Here is a 17,191-nt window from a genome sequence, read left to right on the forward strand (position 1 = left end):
CCAACATTTTAAATGTTCCATTGAAAATATAGACCATTACACACGGCGCTCAAAAATCTGTCAAAATGTTTTAGTACGACTTTGGTAAGCAATGAAATTGTCGGCGCATTAAACATACGAATATTATTATGGTGTGTAAGGTAAGACATATTTTGCTTTTGCAATATTATGCAAAAGCAACTTTTCTTGCTGATCTGTATTTGGGATCTGCATAAATCCTGAAAAATTGCGCGCGTCCGCCTTTGTAGTCGTAACCGTAGTCGATTAGCTTCTTTTTTTTCCTCTATCTTCTTATGGGACATTCATCCTCCGCTGTTGCCATTTCTAATATAAAGTAGTGTAAAGTTCTTACTTATATCTGTCAGTAAACTCGCCATGAAAGCGCTAAAACATACCGGTGTAGTGAGTATACATTATTCACCCAAGGAACTTTAGTTATTAGAGTTCCGATCGGACAGTTTTTCACGGGACACATTTCCGGTGTTGTTGTTTCCGGATGAGGAGATGCTGCTCTGTTATTGATTGAAGTAAAGTCTGAATGTCATTAAAACAGTTAGCGCCATCTTTTGACACTTCTTCCACTCCCGTCCTTGCACGCCACGCCGCTACAACAAAGACGACGGGGAGAAGACGCTGCCGTAAGTGAGCCACGTCAATAAGACTGCCCACAAAACGGCGCATCCAGAAGCGACTGTCAGAAAGCGACTTGAAGATGGTCTATAAAACATCATCTATGTAACATTTTGACCAATGAACCACCATCACATGTTATGTAGACCACAAGGAAGTGGTTTACATTTAAAAATTAATAAATATGACTCCTTTAATGCGCCCTATATTCCGGTGCGCCTAAAATATGAAAAAAGATCAAAAATAGACCATTCATCGGCAGTGCGCCTTATAATCCGGAGTGCCCTATGGTCCGGGAAATACGGTAGTTAACTTATATAAAGTTTAGTTCTGTATAAGTGGATCTAGATTTGGGGATACGGTCCAGGCATGTGATTTTTTCCGTCTAAAGTCGGAATTCCGTCTTTTTTTAATCTCGGGGAAAAAAAAAAAGATCTCCCGTTTTTCGTTTTTTTTTTCCGACCCTAAATCAAGATTGGAGACGTAGTTTATATTACGCCGTAGTTGATTGGTCGATATGTTCCTTGTGACCAATCAGGACATCTGTTATGAATGATGACGTTAATAATGTCATCATACCGCCATTTTCCATATGTAAACGATGTCGGTTCTCGAGAGAAAGGACGCTTTACGAGTAAAAGAAATTGATAAAAATGTCAAAAATAAGTTTGGATGGGACTGGATGGAAAGGGAAATCACTGCTACTGTTGGGAAGAAGGAAGTTACGACTTTGTTCGGTGATTTTATTCGGAAAATCGATGTCCCGGAAAGGTTTTGTGCACGTGGTGTCATGATAATATTGACTGGATCACGAGGTTTCAAGGCTTTGGAAGTACATGCGAAACGCCAAAAACATATGAAACAACTTGAAGCAAGGAAAACAAACTTTTCAATAGCTGCTACTTTTGGATGTCAACCGAAAGTGAGCAAACCTTACGGACTTCATCTTTTGTTTACATCGACAACTGCCGTAGACATGGAGAGGAAAGATCCGCCCACTTCAGTTGCAGACAGGGTTGTTAATAATGAGGTCAGCTAAAAAATATTTGCTTGCGAAATACGCATGTTTGTTTTAAATATTAACCAATTATTGCTTTGCCAAATATAAATGGGTTTTTCTAAAAATAAAAAGCCACGTGAAAATATATTATGAAATTACAGAAATTCGAAGAGTCGCATTATTGAATACAGTTAACAATTTATTTGAAATAAATGTGCATATAATACTATTTTGTAATATTAAGTTCTTATGTAGTCTCTTGAAACTATTGTCAGTGGTGTAACAATCTTGGAGGTAAATATTTTCACACTTTCATGCAATATGTCAGTGTCCTCACATTATTATTATTTCCTATATTCAAATATGAGTAAACAATACTAAACACGTTTAATTATTTTCATAAATTTAGATCCTATTTTGGCGAAAAGAATGAAATGTTTACATTTGGTATTTTGTTAAATACATTTGCAAGGAAAGCTCATGTTAGGGCTGGGCTCTCCGAGAAAGCTAATGTGTGAAGTGAACTGAAGTAATGTGGTAATACTGTAAATAAAGTGTAGATAATAACACTGATCAATGTGACACCTGTGAACACAAGATGTAAATATTAGTGACTAAATACTGTTGGGACTGAACCATATACAGTGATTCATTAGGATCATTTGGTTATGTATGTTCTATTAATGATGTTTTCATGTCTTTAAACACTCAAATATTTTCTTCAAATGGTGCTGTCTTTGTTAATTTTAGCATGTTAAATTGGTGAAAAACCAGAAGCTTCGGGGGGCGTTGCCCCCCTTGTCCCCTCACCAGCCCACCAGGGCACTGGTGGGGGGACCTGGCTGGACCTGGCTGGGGGCCTTCGTCCCCCAGGCCCCCGGAAATGTTTTCAGTCTTTTTCATTGTGGTCAAATCACATGCCTGGATACGGTCATCTATTATTGCACCTTCACATATACAGTTGTAGGACAGCTCCCTGTTGTGTTAAATGACACGGTCACAGGCCAACAACTAGTTTATTGTATCCGCTAGTTACACCGTCCTGCGTCAAATTAGAACATTTAGGGAGTGTGTCGCTGTGTACTAGGTGCCTTCGCTCGGTTCTGTGTGAAAGGCAAACCCGACTTATTGACAATTCTTCCGCAAGGCTATTTTTTGTAATCTCTTTGTAAAAGAAGCTGAACCCCCCGCACAACAATAGAGTAATTTAATGTTTGGGCACTAACCTGTCTCGACTGCGCCGTGAGGGGAAAGCGGCGTTGCAGCCGGCGACCGTACACACGTGCATCTCCTTGAGGTGCACGTTCTTGTAGTGCAGTTTCATGCTGTACGAGCTCTTGAAGGTCTTCTTGCACACGTAGCAGATCTTGGGGTCCGGGCTGGAGCACGGGTCTCCGTCCGGCGATTGAGACGTGGGGAATTTGGGCGGGCTGGCGCCGTAGCCCATCGACGAGATGAAGCTCTCGTGCAGAGCGGCCATGCTGGCGGCGGCCGCGGCGGCCATGCCTCCGTTGTAAAGGCCGTACTGGCTCATACAGAACATGTCGTAAGTCGGGTCGCTAAGTTCCTCCTTGATTTTGGTGGACGCCTGGTGAGGAGATGGTGATAGCTGACCTTTGCCTTCTATGTCTTTTCTCAAATGGCCTTCCTCGATGCTGTTGTCACGCTGGTCCTTTCCCCCTTTTGGGTGCTTCTGCTGCTCCTCCACGTCCATCATCTCATCCCGGTAGTACATCTTGGAGTCCGAGGTTTCAGACTCGTTCTCAAAGTCTCTCTCGTGGTCTTGGTCCTCAGAAGTGTAGCTGTCCATACAGCGTAGGTCATTAGAACCTCGAAGCTCGCCCCTACCGTCACTACCAGCCCCCTCTCGGCATTCATCCTCACTTTGCCTCATCATGCCTCTCAGAGTCATACCGGGACTCATCTCATCCTGGGAAGGGGATTGCTGCCCGCTTCCACCGCTGTGGTTCCCCGTGCCACTCCCACTGTTGTTGTTGCTGTTGTAGTTTCCGTTCATCTTGATGTTGTTGTGAAGGAGCGACGAGTGGTGATAGTGGTGATGATTGTGGTTGATGTGATCGTCGTCATCCTCGTCTTTGTCCTCGTATTCATCCGCCACGTCAATCACTTCCTTCTCGATCTTCACAGGCATGCTGGACTTACGAGGCTTCTTTTTGGGCGTGGGGTCTGCCCCGACACCGGTACCTGGCTCATGATGGCCACCGATTGTGTTTAAGCTATGCGACATGGCTCCCATCTCGGACACATGGACATTGTTGTGTGAAGCCACAGCCGCCAGGATCTGCTGTTGCTGGTCCATTAAGGTGGTGCTGTTGGTGGTGGTGGGCAGAATGGGGCTTATGGGCAGCGAGACGGGTGGACTAACTAGGTCTGCAGGGGACAGTAGTGTACGGTAGAATGGGGGCACAGGTTGGACTGGTTGTACTGACTTTAGGGAGGGGAACACCAGTGTGCTCTGCAGGGGAGATTGAAGCATCGGGTCTATTGGTGGAGTGGTGAAGCCCAGAGGTGGCCGGCCAGGACTTGTAAGTGTGAATCCACCATTCTTGGTGCTTGAGATGACAGGCGTACCAGAGTTGGAGTTGACACGAATTAGGTCTTTGTCGCGGTTATTGCGCAACATAGGCATGTGCAGACGTGGGTTTGGGTTGGCGCTGTGACGGTTGCGACTGCGCAGGGAACTAAAGACCATGTTGCAGCCCTCGATGGTGCAGCGGTGTTTAATCTTTAAGTGTACCGCGTTGTAATGTATCTTGAGCGTGCCTTTGTCGTAAAAGGTCTTGCCGCAAGAATTGCAGCACACGCGGCCTTTGCGGGAGGTGGAGCCCATGCGCCTCATGCGGTGCATTTTGGAGGAAAATGAAGCATGGGTGATGGATTTGGACTGCTCCTCTTTGACAAAGTGAAGGTGGATCTGGTGGTCACTCATGGTGTTGGATTGCTGAGACTGGCTTTGGGACTGCTGTTGCCCCTGCTGCTGTTGTTGCTGTGACTGCTGCTGTTGAGCCTGCTGGAGGGACGGAGATGGCGAGACGGGGGATGCCCGATTGCTGGGCTCCGTTTTGGGTTCAGTGTTGTTCATGCCGCCCAAGGTTCCACGGCTCGGACTTTGGCTCGTACGGAAAGGCGACATGGACACGTCTGACTCGCTAGTTTCCACTTGTTCAACTTGGTTGGGCAAGCTGGGCTCCCGTAGCCGGAGAGCTGACTGTTCCATTGGTAGTCCGTTGGGGGGTAAACCGAGCATGGGGGCAGACACAGGGTTGATGTACTGGAACGGTAAAAGGAATGCTAAACTGTTGGGGATATTCTCAAAGTGATGAATACTAGATGGGCTGCTATTTTCTATATGTGTAAGCAGTCCCGGGCTGCGTGTCCTGTTGTTGCTCTCAATGAACGTCCTAATCCCGGAGTCGGTTTTGGAGGACGGAACGGTAACTGCCTGCCCTTCCTTCTCCTGAATGGCCATCAGCTCCACGATGGATTTGGTCTCGCCAAAGCGCAAAAACTGCTGCAGGGTGATGATCTCCTCTTCTCGAGACATGATGGTCCAGCGGTCCAACACCTTGCCTGCAGTGTCCTGAAGAGACACAAGAGGAGACAGGAATACAAATTATTGATCGGGCCTAATAGTCCAGTCAAAGAGAAGACGGAGCAGAGGTTGGCGGTAAGACAAGTGACTAGCGGGATTTTGTTTGTCTTTCAGGCGTTTATTTTTTTTCTATAAATCTGCCCTGCAACATCGAGGCGATTGAAAACAATCCAACCCCAGAAGACACAAGAAAATACAGTCATGGTGTAACTCCTCTACTCCTGAACTGCTGCACAAAAAGGGGTGAACATCTGTCCAAACATGCACTTCTATTGTGTGTCTTCTGACAAACACACCACATGGTGGCGCTTTTATGATACCCTTATAGGGTTGTACGGTATACCAGTATTAGTATAGTACCGCGACACCAATGAATCATTTTCGGTACTGTACCGCCTCTGAAAAGTACCGGTCCAAAACCCCCCCAAGTGTATAAACTCAGGAAATATGTCCCTGGACACATGAGGACTTTGAATATGACCAATATATGATCCTGTAATGACGTGGTATCGGATTGATACCCAAATTTGTGGTATCATCCAAAACAACTGAAGAATAAGTGATTATTACATTTGAACAGAATTGTAGATAGAACATGCTAAGAGAGAAAGTAAGCAGATATCAACAGTAAATGAACAAGTAGATTAATAATAAATTTTCTACCACTTGTCCTAATTTTGACAAAATAATAGAATTGTATACGTCAGCACTCAGCAGCTAAATTAGGAGCCTTTGTTTGCTTACTTACTAATAAAATACAAGTTGACTTGTATGTTCACTATTTTATTTAAGGACAAACTTACAATTAGAAACATATGTTTAATGTACCCTAAGAATTTTTGTTAAAATAAAGCCAATAATGCAATTTTTTGTGGTCCCCTTTATTTAGAAGAGCACCAAAAAGTATCGAAATAATTTTGGTACCGGGACAACACTATACCCTTATACATTGGATTGATTGAAAAATTCTCACAAAGCTCAATGTGCTGTACAAAAACCCTACTGTAACTTTAGGATGTTTAGCCGAATAACCCCAACATTTGGGGACTGGCTAGCATGTGTGTAAAATTGTCTTTGGAGGACAAGTTATTATCCATAAGTCATTAAGCATTTGTTTACTAATTCTAAACCTTGAAGATTTTGTTGTTACATTTATGCTAGCATGTTCTACACATTTTTTTTTAGCCCAACCCAAAGGGGAGCCACAGTTTTTTTTGCAAGTGAACCATAGTCTCAGACTCAACAGAACTCCATCCATGGCACTAAAGGACATAAATATCGGATGACGAATGTAGTTAGTTTTGACATTTCCAATCGTTGCATTTTTCCTTTGAAATGCTTGGAAAGGGCTTGAATTGCTCCAGTGGGACTCGGGATGATATTCCAAATGGAGACATTGAGTTGGCCCGCGTCCTTAAAGAGATAACAAGCTACTCCTTTGCACACTCTTATTCATTGTCGGGAGATTGCACAGGAGTGGGAAAAGAATGTTGGCAAATCCGTAGCATTACATTTATGGCTAGGTTGCATGCTAAGAGGTACTGATCCGGCGCTTGTCTGCCTTAATTCTTTTATAACGTCACACAGTTATCCTCACATCGCATTTGACTTTTCTGCCTTTTGTGCAAACAACCCAAATGTTCCCCAAAGAGTCGTCCCAAGTGACAACCAGGGAATACAGCAGCCTTTCGACAATTAGTCACATGGCAATGAAAACATTTCATGCGTTCCTAGCTGCTGGCATCTATGAAAGATAAATGGCGACCGTGGCGCACCGAAAGCTGTGTAAAATAAAAAAAATCCAAACATCACAAAGCACAAAGGGGGCTGTAGGAGAAAACAGAAGATAAATGTTTAAAGCGAGACGGGAGAGACTCTGAGAAGGGCAAAGGGATAAGAAAAACAGAAAAACAAGTGCGAGGGGTTTCATTTCATGCCCTCAGATATACCACAGAAGGAGATTCTTCTGAGACCAAACATCAGTAGTCACTGGGGTATTTGTTGTTAAATATACATTAAAAAAACATTTTACACTTTCATTCTGTGTGCATGCTCGACTTTTTTTTTTTTTTTTTTTTTTTTTGCCTGGAGGTATGACTTTAAATTCCAGCCCGGGCACGATGATTTCACACTGCACGGCCATCTGGGGTATTATGGATTCCATTGGATTTAATTGAAACTCAAATATAAAAGGCACGGAATCTCTTTAAGTTGCTTCTTAAACCATGAGCTGTTATTTGGAAGTTTTTCCCAAAGTGTTTGTTAGGAGTAGGAATGTGACAAATCATAACTCTATGGTATTTAACGATACTGGGTACTGGCACATTGTCCTGTTCAAAGAGAAGCATTTGTTTCTTCTTATCTGAAACACACATTTTTTTCTTAAAAGGAAAAAAAAGAATTTGAAGTCAAATTTTGTGATTTTTTTTTTTTTAATGTTCCTTTAATTCATGCACACACATAAATTAGTAATTTTTTTGTATTTTATATATATATATATATATATATATATATATATATATATATATATATAATCTCCAGCTCGCCACATACTTTTTTGTGGCCCACGAAAGCCTGTAAATAGCCTGTAAAATTATTCTTACTAAATGTACTCGACTTGATAATTTTTAAAAAATGTCATATTTGATCATGCAAAAATTATATGTATATTTTTCGTAAAAATACAATTAAATAAATATCTGCTTATCACCTTGATTGTGAAGTTACTTATAAATCAATTTGTCAATTTGTATGTAAAAAAAAAAATATATATATTCAGTGGTGTAATAATACCATGAGGTGATTACACATTTATATTCCAGTATATTTACTGTTATGTCGGCCCTCTAAAGGTCGCAATATCTGCTAAGTGGCCCTCAATGAAAATTAGTTGGACAGTATGGTACAATTCTAAATATTTTGTAATTTTATTTATTGTTGGTTTTTCTGTAAAGACACAAAAAAATGTTATATATATATCTATATATATAAGGCCTGCAACAACTAATCGATTAAAATCGATTATAAAAATAGTTGGCGATTAATTTAGTCATCGATTCGTTGGATGTATGCTATGCGCATGCGCAGAGGCATTTTTTAATTTTTTAAATAAACCTTTATTTATAAACTGCAACATGTACAAACAGCTGAGAAACAATAATCAAAATAAGTATGGTGCCAGTATGCTGTTTTTTTCAATAAAATACTGGAAAGGATAGAAATGTAGTTTGTCTCTTTTATCAGATTATTAATCGATTAATCGAAGTAATAATTGACAAACTAATCGATTATCAAATTAATCGTTAGTTGCAGCCCTTATATATATATATATATATATATATATATATATATATATATATATATATATATATATATATATATATATATATATATATATATATATATATATATATATATATATATATATATATATATATATATATATATATATATATATATATATATATATATATATATATATATATATATATATATATATATATATATATATATATATATATATATATATATATATATGTGTATATGTGTTTTTATTTTCACCCAAAAAAGAGAAAAAAATGGTGTCATGTTATTTTAGGAAAGAACAACAATAAACAAAGGGTAGGTTGTATTATCAATTAATTAATTTTAGCCACAAAGAAAACATATTTTTGCCTTTGGAGATGGATTATTTTGTAAAAAAAAAACAACAAAAAAAACTTAAAAATAATAATGGATTAGATTTATATAGCCCTTTTTCTCGTGACTCAAAGCTCTTTACGATGACAGCCCATCATTCATTCACTCCACATGGTGGTGGTAAACTCCATATGTAGCCACAGCTGCCCTAGGGTAGACTGAGACTAAGTTTGAAAAATCAACGTTATACATTTTTATTATAATTATTATATTTTTAAAGTGCAAACAATCAATCCCCCCCCGCCCCCCCCCCCCCTTTAATAACATAAAACCACACAACTTTGGATATACTATATAGAGTACCTGCTTTTTATAGTACAGTGACTAAAGCGTGGTATTATTTGATTAATTTGGTATCAAAACACCCCAAGACCTCACATTTTCTGTGTTTAAAAAATAAAATATACAGATACACTTTGACAAATCCGGACCCCGAGTACATTAAGTCAACTCCACTTCCCTGCATTAGCTTCGCAGTACTGCCGGCCAAACAAATATGCCATTAGAAGCACTTTTTTACAAGTAGGCACTCATCTCCCAATTAGCTTAATGTGGCCCTTCTCTTTTCCAGGCATGCTCCACCTCTTCACCAGTAAAATCTCATCAATCCTGGCCCCCTCCCCCATGTCCCCCAGCGCTATGACATATTAGTCTGTCATTATGCGTCCCAGAGTCCTTTTGAACAATGCGGCTAAACCTCTGTTTGCCAGGTTAATGACTATTAGCAAATAATTACGGCGGGCGGAGACAATGGGGGGTGCGGACGCTTTATCCGCCGCTGTTTAGTTTATTTTTCACGTCTCTTAGAATTAATCTCGCGTCAGGCCGTATTTATTAATCTCTCTCGGCTGCTTCTTAATTCATGGCTGTCTCAGTTACGCTGCTGAATGCTGTTTAGTGGCTTTGGATGGGGGGGGGGGAGGGGTCGCGTGTATTCACCTTGCAAATTGCTGACGAAGAGGATGAGCAAATGATGGCCTTGTCATGGGCCGGGGCGCAACTGTCGGTTCAAACAAATCAGCCACTTGTGCAATTAGCCGCCGTTTGAGGATCCTTCGGCACGCGCCAATGTTAGGTTGCAGAGTGTGAAGGGATTAACAACATTAACATGCGGACGCTACCAGTAATTAGCCAGTGCACGCCGCGTTCCTGTCCAGGCTGCGGAGAAGGGAAAATGAGCTCGGGGCGCACGCCGTTGTTCACGGCATAGCAATGTTGGCCAACATCGCATTCACACATTGAACAGAAACATTAAGCTACACTGCAAGAAGTCAGTGTTCAAAAAACAGAAATAAAATACAAAAATGAGGGCTATTTTATTTGAACTAAGCAAAATTATCTGCCAATAGAACACGAACATTTGGCTTGTCAAAACTTTCCAAAACAAGTCAAATTAGCTAACCTCAATGAACCCAAAACTACCTTAAAATAAGAATATTCTTACTAATAACAAGTGCACTTTTCTTGGTAGAGAAAGAGACCTTTTTGCTCAATATGTTGAAAAATATTCTTAAATGAAGTAAATGCTAGTGCCATTATCTTGACATAATGATATGCGCTCGGCATCATGATTTTTTTTTCATGCTTTAAGTAAGAAATGATGACTTTAAAAAAGTAGTTTTCTACTTGTGAGTGTTGATGACACAACAGTTGATATTCTAGTTTGAAGCATGTTTTACTCAATATAGCTCATCAAATCTCAGCAACAAGCTGTAATATCTTACTGACATCATTTAGGACCAAAACACTTAAAACAAGTAAAACACTCACATAAAATCTGTTTAGTGAGAAGAATTATCTTATTAGACAGAAAATAAGCAAATATCACCCTTATTTGAGATATTTAAACTTATTTAGATTTCACTTTTTGCAGTGTGACTGACGGGTAGTTTGCAAAGCGCCTGGATTTAAAGTTAAAGTACCACTGATAGTCACACACACACTTGGGCCCTGTTTACACTAAGCCGGATAAGGTTATCCAGGGTAAATCCCACCTTACCTTATCTGTGTCCACACACAACAATGCCACCGTTTAAGACCCCGGCCGTCCGCTGGCGCAACGCGACCTAATACGCATGCGCGGCAAATGCGCACGTCATAGTCACCTCAGTGTTGCTTTGTGTGCAAGTTCTTAAATGGAACTTATCTGAACAATATCCAGTGTTGTGGTATTTCAATTAACTAATTCATCTGACCAGAACGTCATCAAAAAGTGATAAGCATTTTAACTAGTTGCCAAAATAGACGGTTACAAAAAAAATAGTTGACAACGAAGTAGAAAATGGGTGGAAATAATGTTTTAGGAACTCACGTGAAAGTTCCACCACTCTTGTCTCCGACTGCTCGCTCACAGACACGATCTTCAAGCAGACATCGGAGCAAAATATCTCATAAAAAAAATGCCAGAACCAAAATATTTGTCCTCTTCTTTCTTAATCAATAATTTGCTTCAGAAAATGTTACGTTTTTTTGCACAAAATCCTTGAAATTGCCACAAATGTGCCAGTACTGAGACCGACTGACGTGGAAGCAGTGTTTATTTCCGTAAACCATGACGCCATGTCCGCTTATGGGTCAGATTGCATTCACATTAGAAATCACTTTTTTTTTTTTTTGTAATGTTAACGGCCACTAAAAAGATCGGAACTGACTAAAAAATCTGAATTGGACATCCGGCCTTGCAATGTGAACGTAGCCTTAGTGGCACGCAATAGAATCACCTGAATACACTACAGTGTTTTATTTTCCTATATTCAAGCACAGTGTTACTGTTCAAACTGTGTAATGTTGGCCAAAAATATTAAATGCACTTGTTAAATAAAAACCTGTGCCTCGTTTTTAATGTATACTCAGGCCTACTACGCTACTGTATTTTATTGTTGGGTCATTGTGGTGGTACTTGGAGAGCCAAGTGTTGGTGTAAAAAGTTTGAGAACCAGTGATTTATTTGGTTCAAAATGTAAACTCAAAGGGCTAAAAACAATACTGCATCAGTATAAGTCGCTCCGGAGTACAAGTCGCACCGGCCGAAAATGCATAATAAAGAAGGAAAAAAACATAAGTCGCACTGGAGTATAAGTCGCGTTTTTTGGGGAAATGTATTTGATAAAAGCCAACAGCAAGAATAGACATTTGAAAGGCAATTTAAAATAAATAAAGAATAGTGAACAGGCTGAATAAGTGTACGTTATATGAGGCATAAATAACCAACTGAGAAGGTGCCTGGTATGTTAACGTAACATATTATGGTAAGAGTCATTCAAATAACTATAACATATAGAACATGCTATACGTTTACCAAACAATCTGTCACTCCTAATCGCTAAATCCCATGAAATCTTATACGTCTAGTCTCTTACGAGAATGAGCTAAATAATACAATTTCATATTTTACGCTAATGTGTTAATAATTTCACACATAAGTCGCTCCTGAGTATAAGTCGCACCTCCGGCCAAACTATGAAAAAAAACTGCGACTTATAGTCCGAAAAATACGGTAATGCTTAAAGGCGAGTGCTGCTACGAAAAGGCATTGAAGCTTAAGGAAGGTTATGCAAAACTAAAACTGAACTGGCTGCAAAGTAAATAAAAACAGAATGCTGGAGGACAGCAAAGACTTACAGCGTGTGGAGCAGACGGCGTCCACAAAGTACAAACATCAACAAAATAGGGGCGTAAGACGAGAACTCAAACACTACACACAGGAAAACAGCAAAAAAACTCCAAATAAGTCACTGCGTGATGTCACAGGTCACGACTGCGACTTATAGTCCTTAGTTTTGTTTACAGCACCAAATTACGACTCGAAACTCGCAAAACTTGCCAAAGAATCTGCCGTTAGTGACAAGAAGTCAAGCGAAATGTCCGCTATTGCGTGTAATGGAAGACAGCTGCAAGGCGCAGATCGCTGTAATCCTTAAGACTCTCTCTGCACACCTTACCAAAGTTTTCGTGCCGGAACCCAGAAGTGCGCCATCATTATCGATCGCCGGGTTTGTTGGCGTCGGCGTAGCAAACAGACTTTTTGGCAAGACAAAGAAGATGCCGCGGGGTCACGGGCCTATGATGTGCAGCTACTTAGCATGATCACACAGTGCAAATTTCAACCTCTCTGATTCTTACAAATGTCCTCCACCCACGTCTGGACACGGCTCCTGATTTCCCAGCGGCCCATCACAGGAGAAAGAAAGTCGAGCTAGTTGCTCGCCTCTGACCTCTGACCCACGACGAGGGAGCCAATGGGGGAACAGAGTGCGTCCTGGGAGCTCTTGGCCTCTGATGTGATGGCTCCAGGCAGTGAGCTTTGTGCGAAACCATCCCCCCTGGGCACCGCGCTCGCCACTAGATCCTCTACATTATTCATACGGCCCCCGAGATGGGGGGGGGGGGACAGGACAGGAATATGGAAAAAGGGAAGAGGCAAGGTTCAAGACCTTCTCAGATCACAAGGAACTTCTGCTTAACCTTCCTTGAAGTGACGAACACAAGGATACGGCACTTGTTTTTTTTCCCCTTTTTCTTTTAAGGAACTGGATCTGAGAGACGGGCTCGGAAATCAATGTGGCTTCCCCTGGGGGCCCGCTGGAGATCGCATCCACTGCAAGGTGATTGGTGAATCGATGCGGTTCCCATGCTTCACTTTGCCATTGTGAGAACCCTCGTCTGTCCGTAACGCCCCGGACCAAGGTTTTGTGTGATGGGTCCAAACTTTCCTGGCGCGTCGTCGTGAAGCGAACGTCCCCCTGTCCGGCGCTAACCGCTGAACATTCCGACTGAAGCCACCTCGCTTGGTCATCGATAAACCCTCGTGACATCTGGGAGAGGTCATTAGCAGACTGTCGTTTATTTCAAACCAAACATGGCGGAAGGGACATTGTATGGAAATATATTCTGAGAATGTGTACAAAGAAGATGCTGGGTGTAACGGTACACAAACATTTGGGTTCGGTACGTACCTCGGTTTAGAGGTCACTATTCGGTTTATTTTCGGTACAGTAACTAAACAACAAAATATAAATGTTTGGGTTATTTATTTACCAAATTTGCAAAATCTTCCACTGAATATATTTTTCTTAGTGTAATATTTGATGTGAAGTAATGGGAACCTTGGATAGGTCAATAATTCATAATATTGATTTTGATTCAATATGTTTTGAGCAATGACAGTTTGAAAGAAAAAAAAAACAGCTTTGTTTTATTAGGCAACATTGCAACTTTTTCTAAATGACATTTAACCTTTAAGCTTCTTTATTTCACTTTTGTTATGTTTTTGTTTATTTGAATAGTGTTTTTAGAATGTGCCGTGGGCCTTTAAAACATTAGCTGTGGGCCGCAAATGGCCTCCGGGGCACACTTTTGACACCCCTGCTATAGATAATAAAAAATTAAATGTGATAAATCTATGGATAAAAAGCAGAGCCTAGCGACGCATGCGCGTTTATCATAACTCTCTCTCTCTCTCTGTCTCTGCCCCTCCCTCACCAATGCTGCTGTTTGTTTTGTTTTTAACCCCTTCTTAACCCTGAACGTACATCGAAAATACACGCAACCCTAACTCCAAATGCCAGACATTTGAGGCATTTAAGAAACTCCGCTCTGACAGCTCCGCAAAAGAGGACATGTCCGGTGAAAAGAGGACGTATGGTCAGTCTATCCTAGCCTGTTAGCTGCTAGCATGCCGTGTGTTGTGCCTCGGTGTGCATTGTTTACACAACGTGCGTTACGCTACTTAATATGTCCGTGTGGAAACTCGTTCGGTACACCTCCGAACCAGAACCCCCGTACCGAAACGGTTCAATACAAATACACGTACCGTTACACCCCTACAAAGTAGTGTTGTCCCGATACCAATAATTGTTTAGATACTTTTTGGTACTTTTCCATACTTTTCTAAATAATGGGGACCACAAAAAATGGCATTATTGGCTTTATTTTAAAACATTTTAATGTACATTAAACATATGTTTATTATTGCAAGTTTGTCCTTAAATAAAATAATAAACATACTAAACAACTTGTATTTTATTAGTAATTTAGACTAATTTAGTCTGCTGACGTATGCAGTAACATATTGTCATTTTCCATTCTATTATTTTGTTGAAATTATTAAGGACAAGTGGTAGAAAATGGATTACTAATCTACTTGTTAATATCTGCGTACTTTCTCTTTTAACATGTTCTATCTACACTTCTGTTAAAATGTAATAATCACTTATTCTTCTGTTTGGATGCTTTACATTAGTTTTGGATGATACCACAAATTTGGGTATCAATCCGATACCAAGTAGTTACTGGATCATACATTGGTCATATTCAAAGTCCTCATGTGTCCAGGGACATATTTCCTGAGTTTATAAACATACATTTTTTTTAAACGAAAGATGTTGTGATACCAAAAAATATCACCGTAATCATAATAGTATTGACTGGATATGGTCCTGTACTTGGTATCATTACAGTGGATGTTAGGTGTAGATCCACCAATGGCGTTTGTTTACATTTTGACGCCGTTTTTTTTTTTTTTCAGCTAGAGTTTGAGAGCAAGTTGTAAGAACCGCATCGTCAGAATCTGCTTCTAAGATACTAATCCTTGGAAATAACCTTCCAAGTAGCGTTATCACTGGAGGACTAAAGGAAAAGGAATGGCTAAGCATGCTACAAACACACACATACAGATACACACAATAATCTAGACGCGAAAGCTCCTTCATAAAGTGGTGGTGATCCATCCAGATGTCTGTACTATCGATACCTAGTATTATACTATTATTAGCATTAAAAACACTTAACGTGATTTGATGGATTTTTTGGGTTTGTTTTAAAAATCATTTTTTGGGGCATTTTTGTTATTGTGTACATGTTCAGGGAGTAAGTCACTGGATACAGGACGGCTTTGAGGGAAAACCCCAAATTATTTAAATGGTAGCCAAAAGTAGTTTTTCTTTAGTTAAGTTATTGTGCACTAGACACTTTATTTTGTTTAAAAAATTATGGAGCATTCAATACCACAAATGTAATGCTAGTAAATGCCAAACGTATTATTTTATTGAATTGACTTTGGTTGCGAATAAAACATTTCCACTTTTGTAATCTATTGTCGAAGTATCAGATCGGGACTCGAAGTCGGATCAAATCATAGACTTGGATTGGTCAGATCTAGTTCAGTGGCTGGTGCCAAAACCCCAAATATTTATACTGTGCCTGGGTAAGGATGGTTTAACCCTATCGTAGTGAGAAAAACAACTGTTTTGTTCCTAACTGTCAAAGCCAACGCATTTCCCGTCATTAGCATTGAGGTATTGTGTGGCACATCGATCGCTGTGGATCGACTACTACCAGTCCAAAATAATCGGAATCTCCCCCGCGTAAGCATTCCATTCAGTTGTAAACAAAGGGCACAAAGTTCCAGATAAAGTGTCCTGCCCAAGGACATTGCGTCAGTGGCTAGGATGGTGGAGAAGCTGGAATTGAACCTGGAAGCCACAAGTTGCTGGCACGCCCGCTCTACCACCTATTTGAGCCACACCGCCCCAAAACGATCTATCTGCCAGTCATCTACAGACATGGAAGCTGTACGTTTGAGCATGTTCTTCTTCTTCAGAGAAAAGGTTAACCTAGCCTGATGTCACGTTGAACGGGACTGTAATGTTAGCCCTGTAGCTCACATAGCTATGCTAATCTTTCAAAGTCTTTAGGATATCTTGAGGCCCTAAAATGGTTAAAAACAGCTGACTTGATAATTTATCCTTTGGCGGTTCTTAACCTTTTTGGGGCCCGACTTTTCCACTCCGGAGGAGTCCAGGGCCCACTCAAATATTTGCACTGAATTAGTAATTTTACCTAACCTACTTACAGTTTGACAGGATAAAACGCATGTGTTGATCACAAAGATTATTATCAAGTCTTAGGTCAGGCTTATTACAAAGATACAGTAATTACTAATCAAATAAATACGCGGCCAAAGAAAGGCAACTGGTGAAAAATAAATGTACATACAAATATGCAATCCTAAAAAAAATACATTGTAACTAATTTAATACTAAATAAATAACAAAAGACAAGTTTCTTAAACTGTCGATATAATTTAAGTGCAAATGAAAACACAGCTTTACCAATTTAGTCATATTTTTTGTGCTCATACTTTTCTCTGACTTTAGCTCCAGACTTCTTCTGTTTGTTTGAGATTGTCATTACTGCTACAAGTGGTGGAAAAGTGTATTACAACTGCGTGCCACCACAGCTTTGTGGTT

General features: G+C 40.2%; 2 protein-coding genes across 6 annotated transcripts in view; one reads left to right on the forward strand and one right to left on the reverse strand.

Annotated features, from left to right (window-relative positions):
- The window catches only part of LOC133639945 (centlein-like), a 771,455-nt gene that overhangs the window by 31,318 nt on the left and 722,946 nt on the right, over positions 1 to 17,191 (forward strand). The window lies entirely within an intron of this gene.
- The window catches only part of bnc2 (basonuclin zinc finger protein 2), a 586,671-nt gene that overhangs the window by 22,753 nt on the left and 546,727 nt on the right, over positions 1 to 17,191 (reverse strand). For all 3 annotated transcript variants that reach the window (XM_062033659.1, XM_062033660.1, XM_062033662.1), the window contains exon 5: positions 2,857 to 5,231. In XM_062033659.1, the coding sequence (XP_061889643.1) occupies positions 2,857 to 5,231 (2,375 nt within the window). The remainder of the gene's footprint in view (positions 1 to 2,856; positions 5,232 to 17,191) is intronic.

Source organism: Entelurus aequoreus, linkage group LG22 (genome assembly GCF_033978785.1).
Source record: "Entelurus aequoreus isolate RoL-2023_Sb linkage group LG22, RoL_Eaeq_v1.1, whole genome shotgun sequence".
In the NCBI taxonomy this organism is placed as follows: Eukaryota; Metazoa; Chordata; class Actinopteri; order Syngnathiformes; family Syngnathidae; genus Entelurus; species Entelurus aequoreus.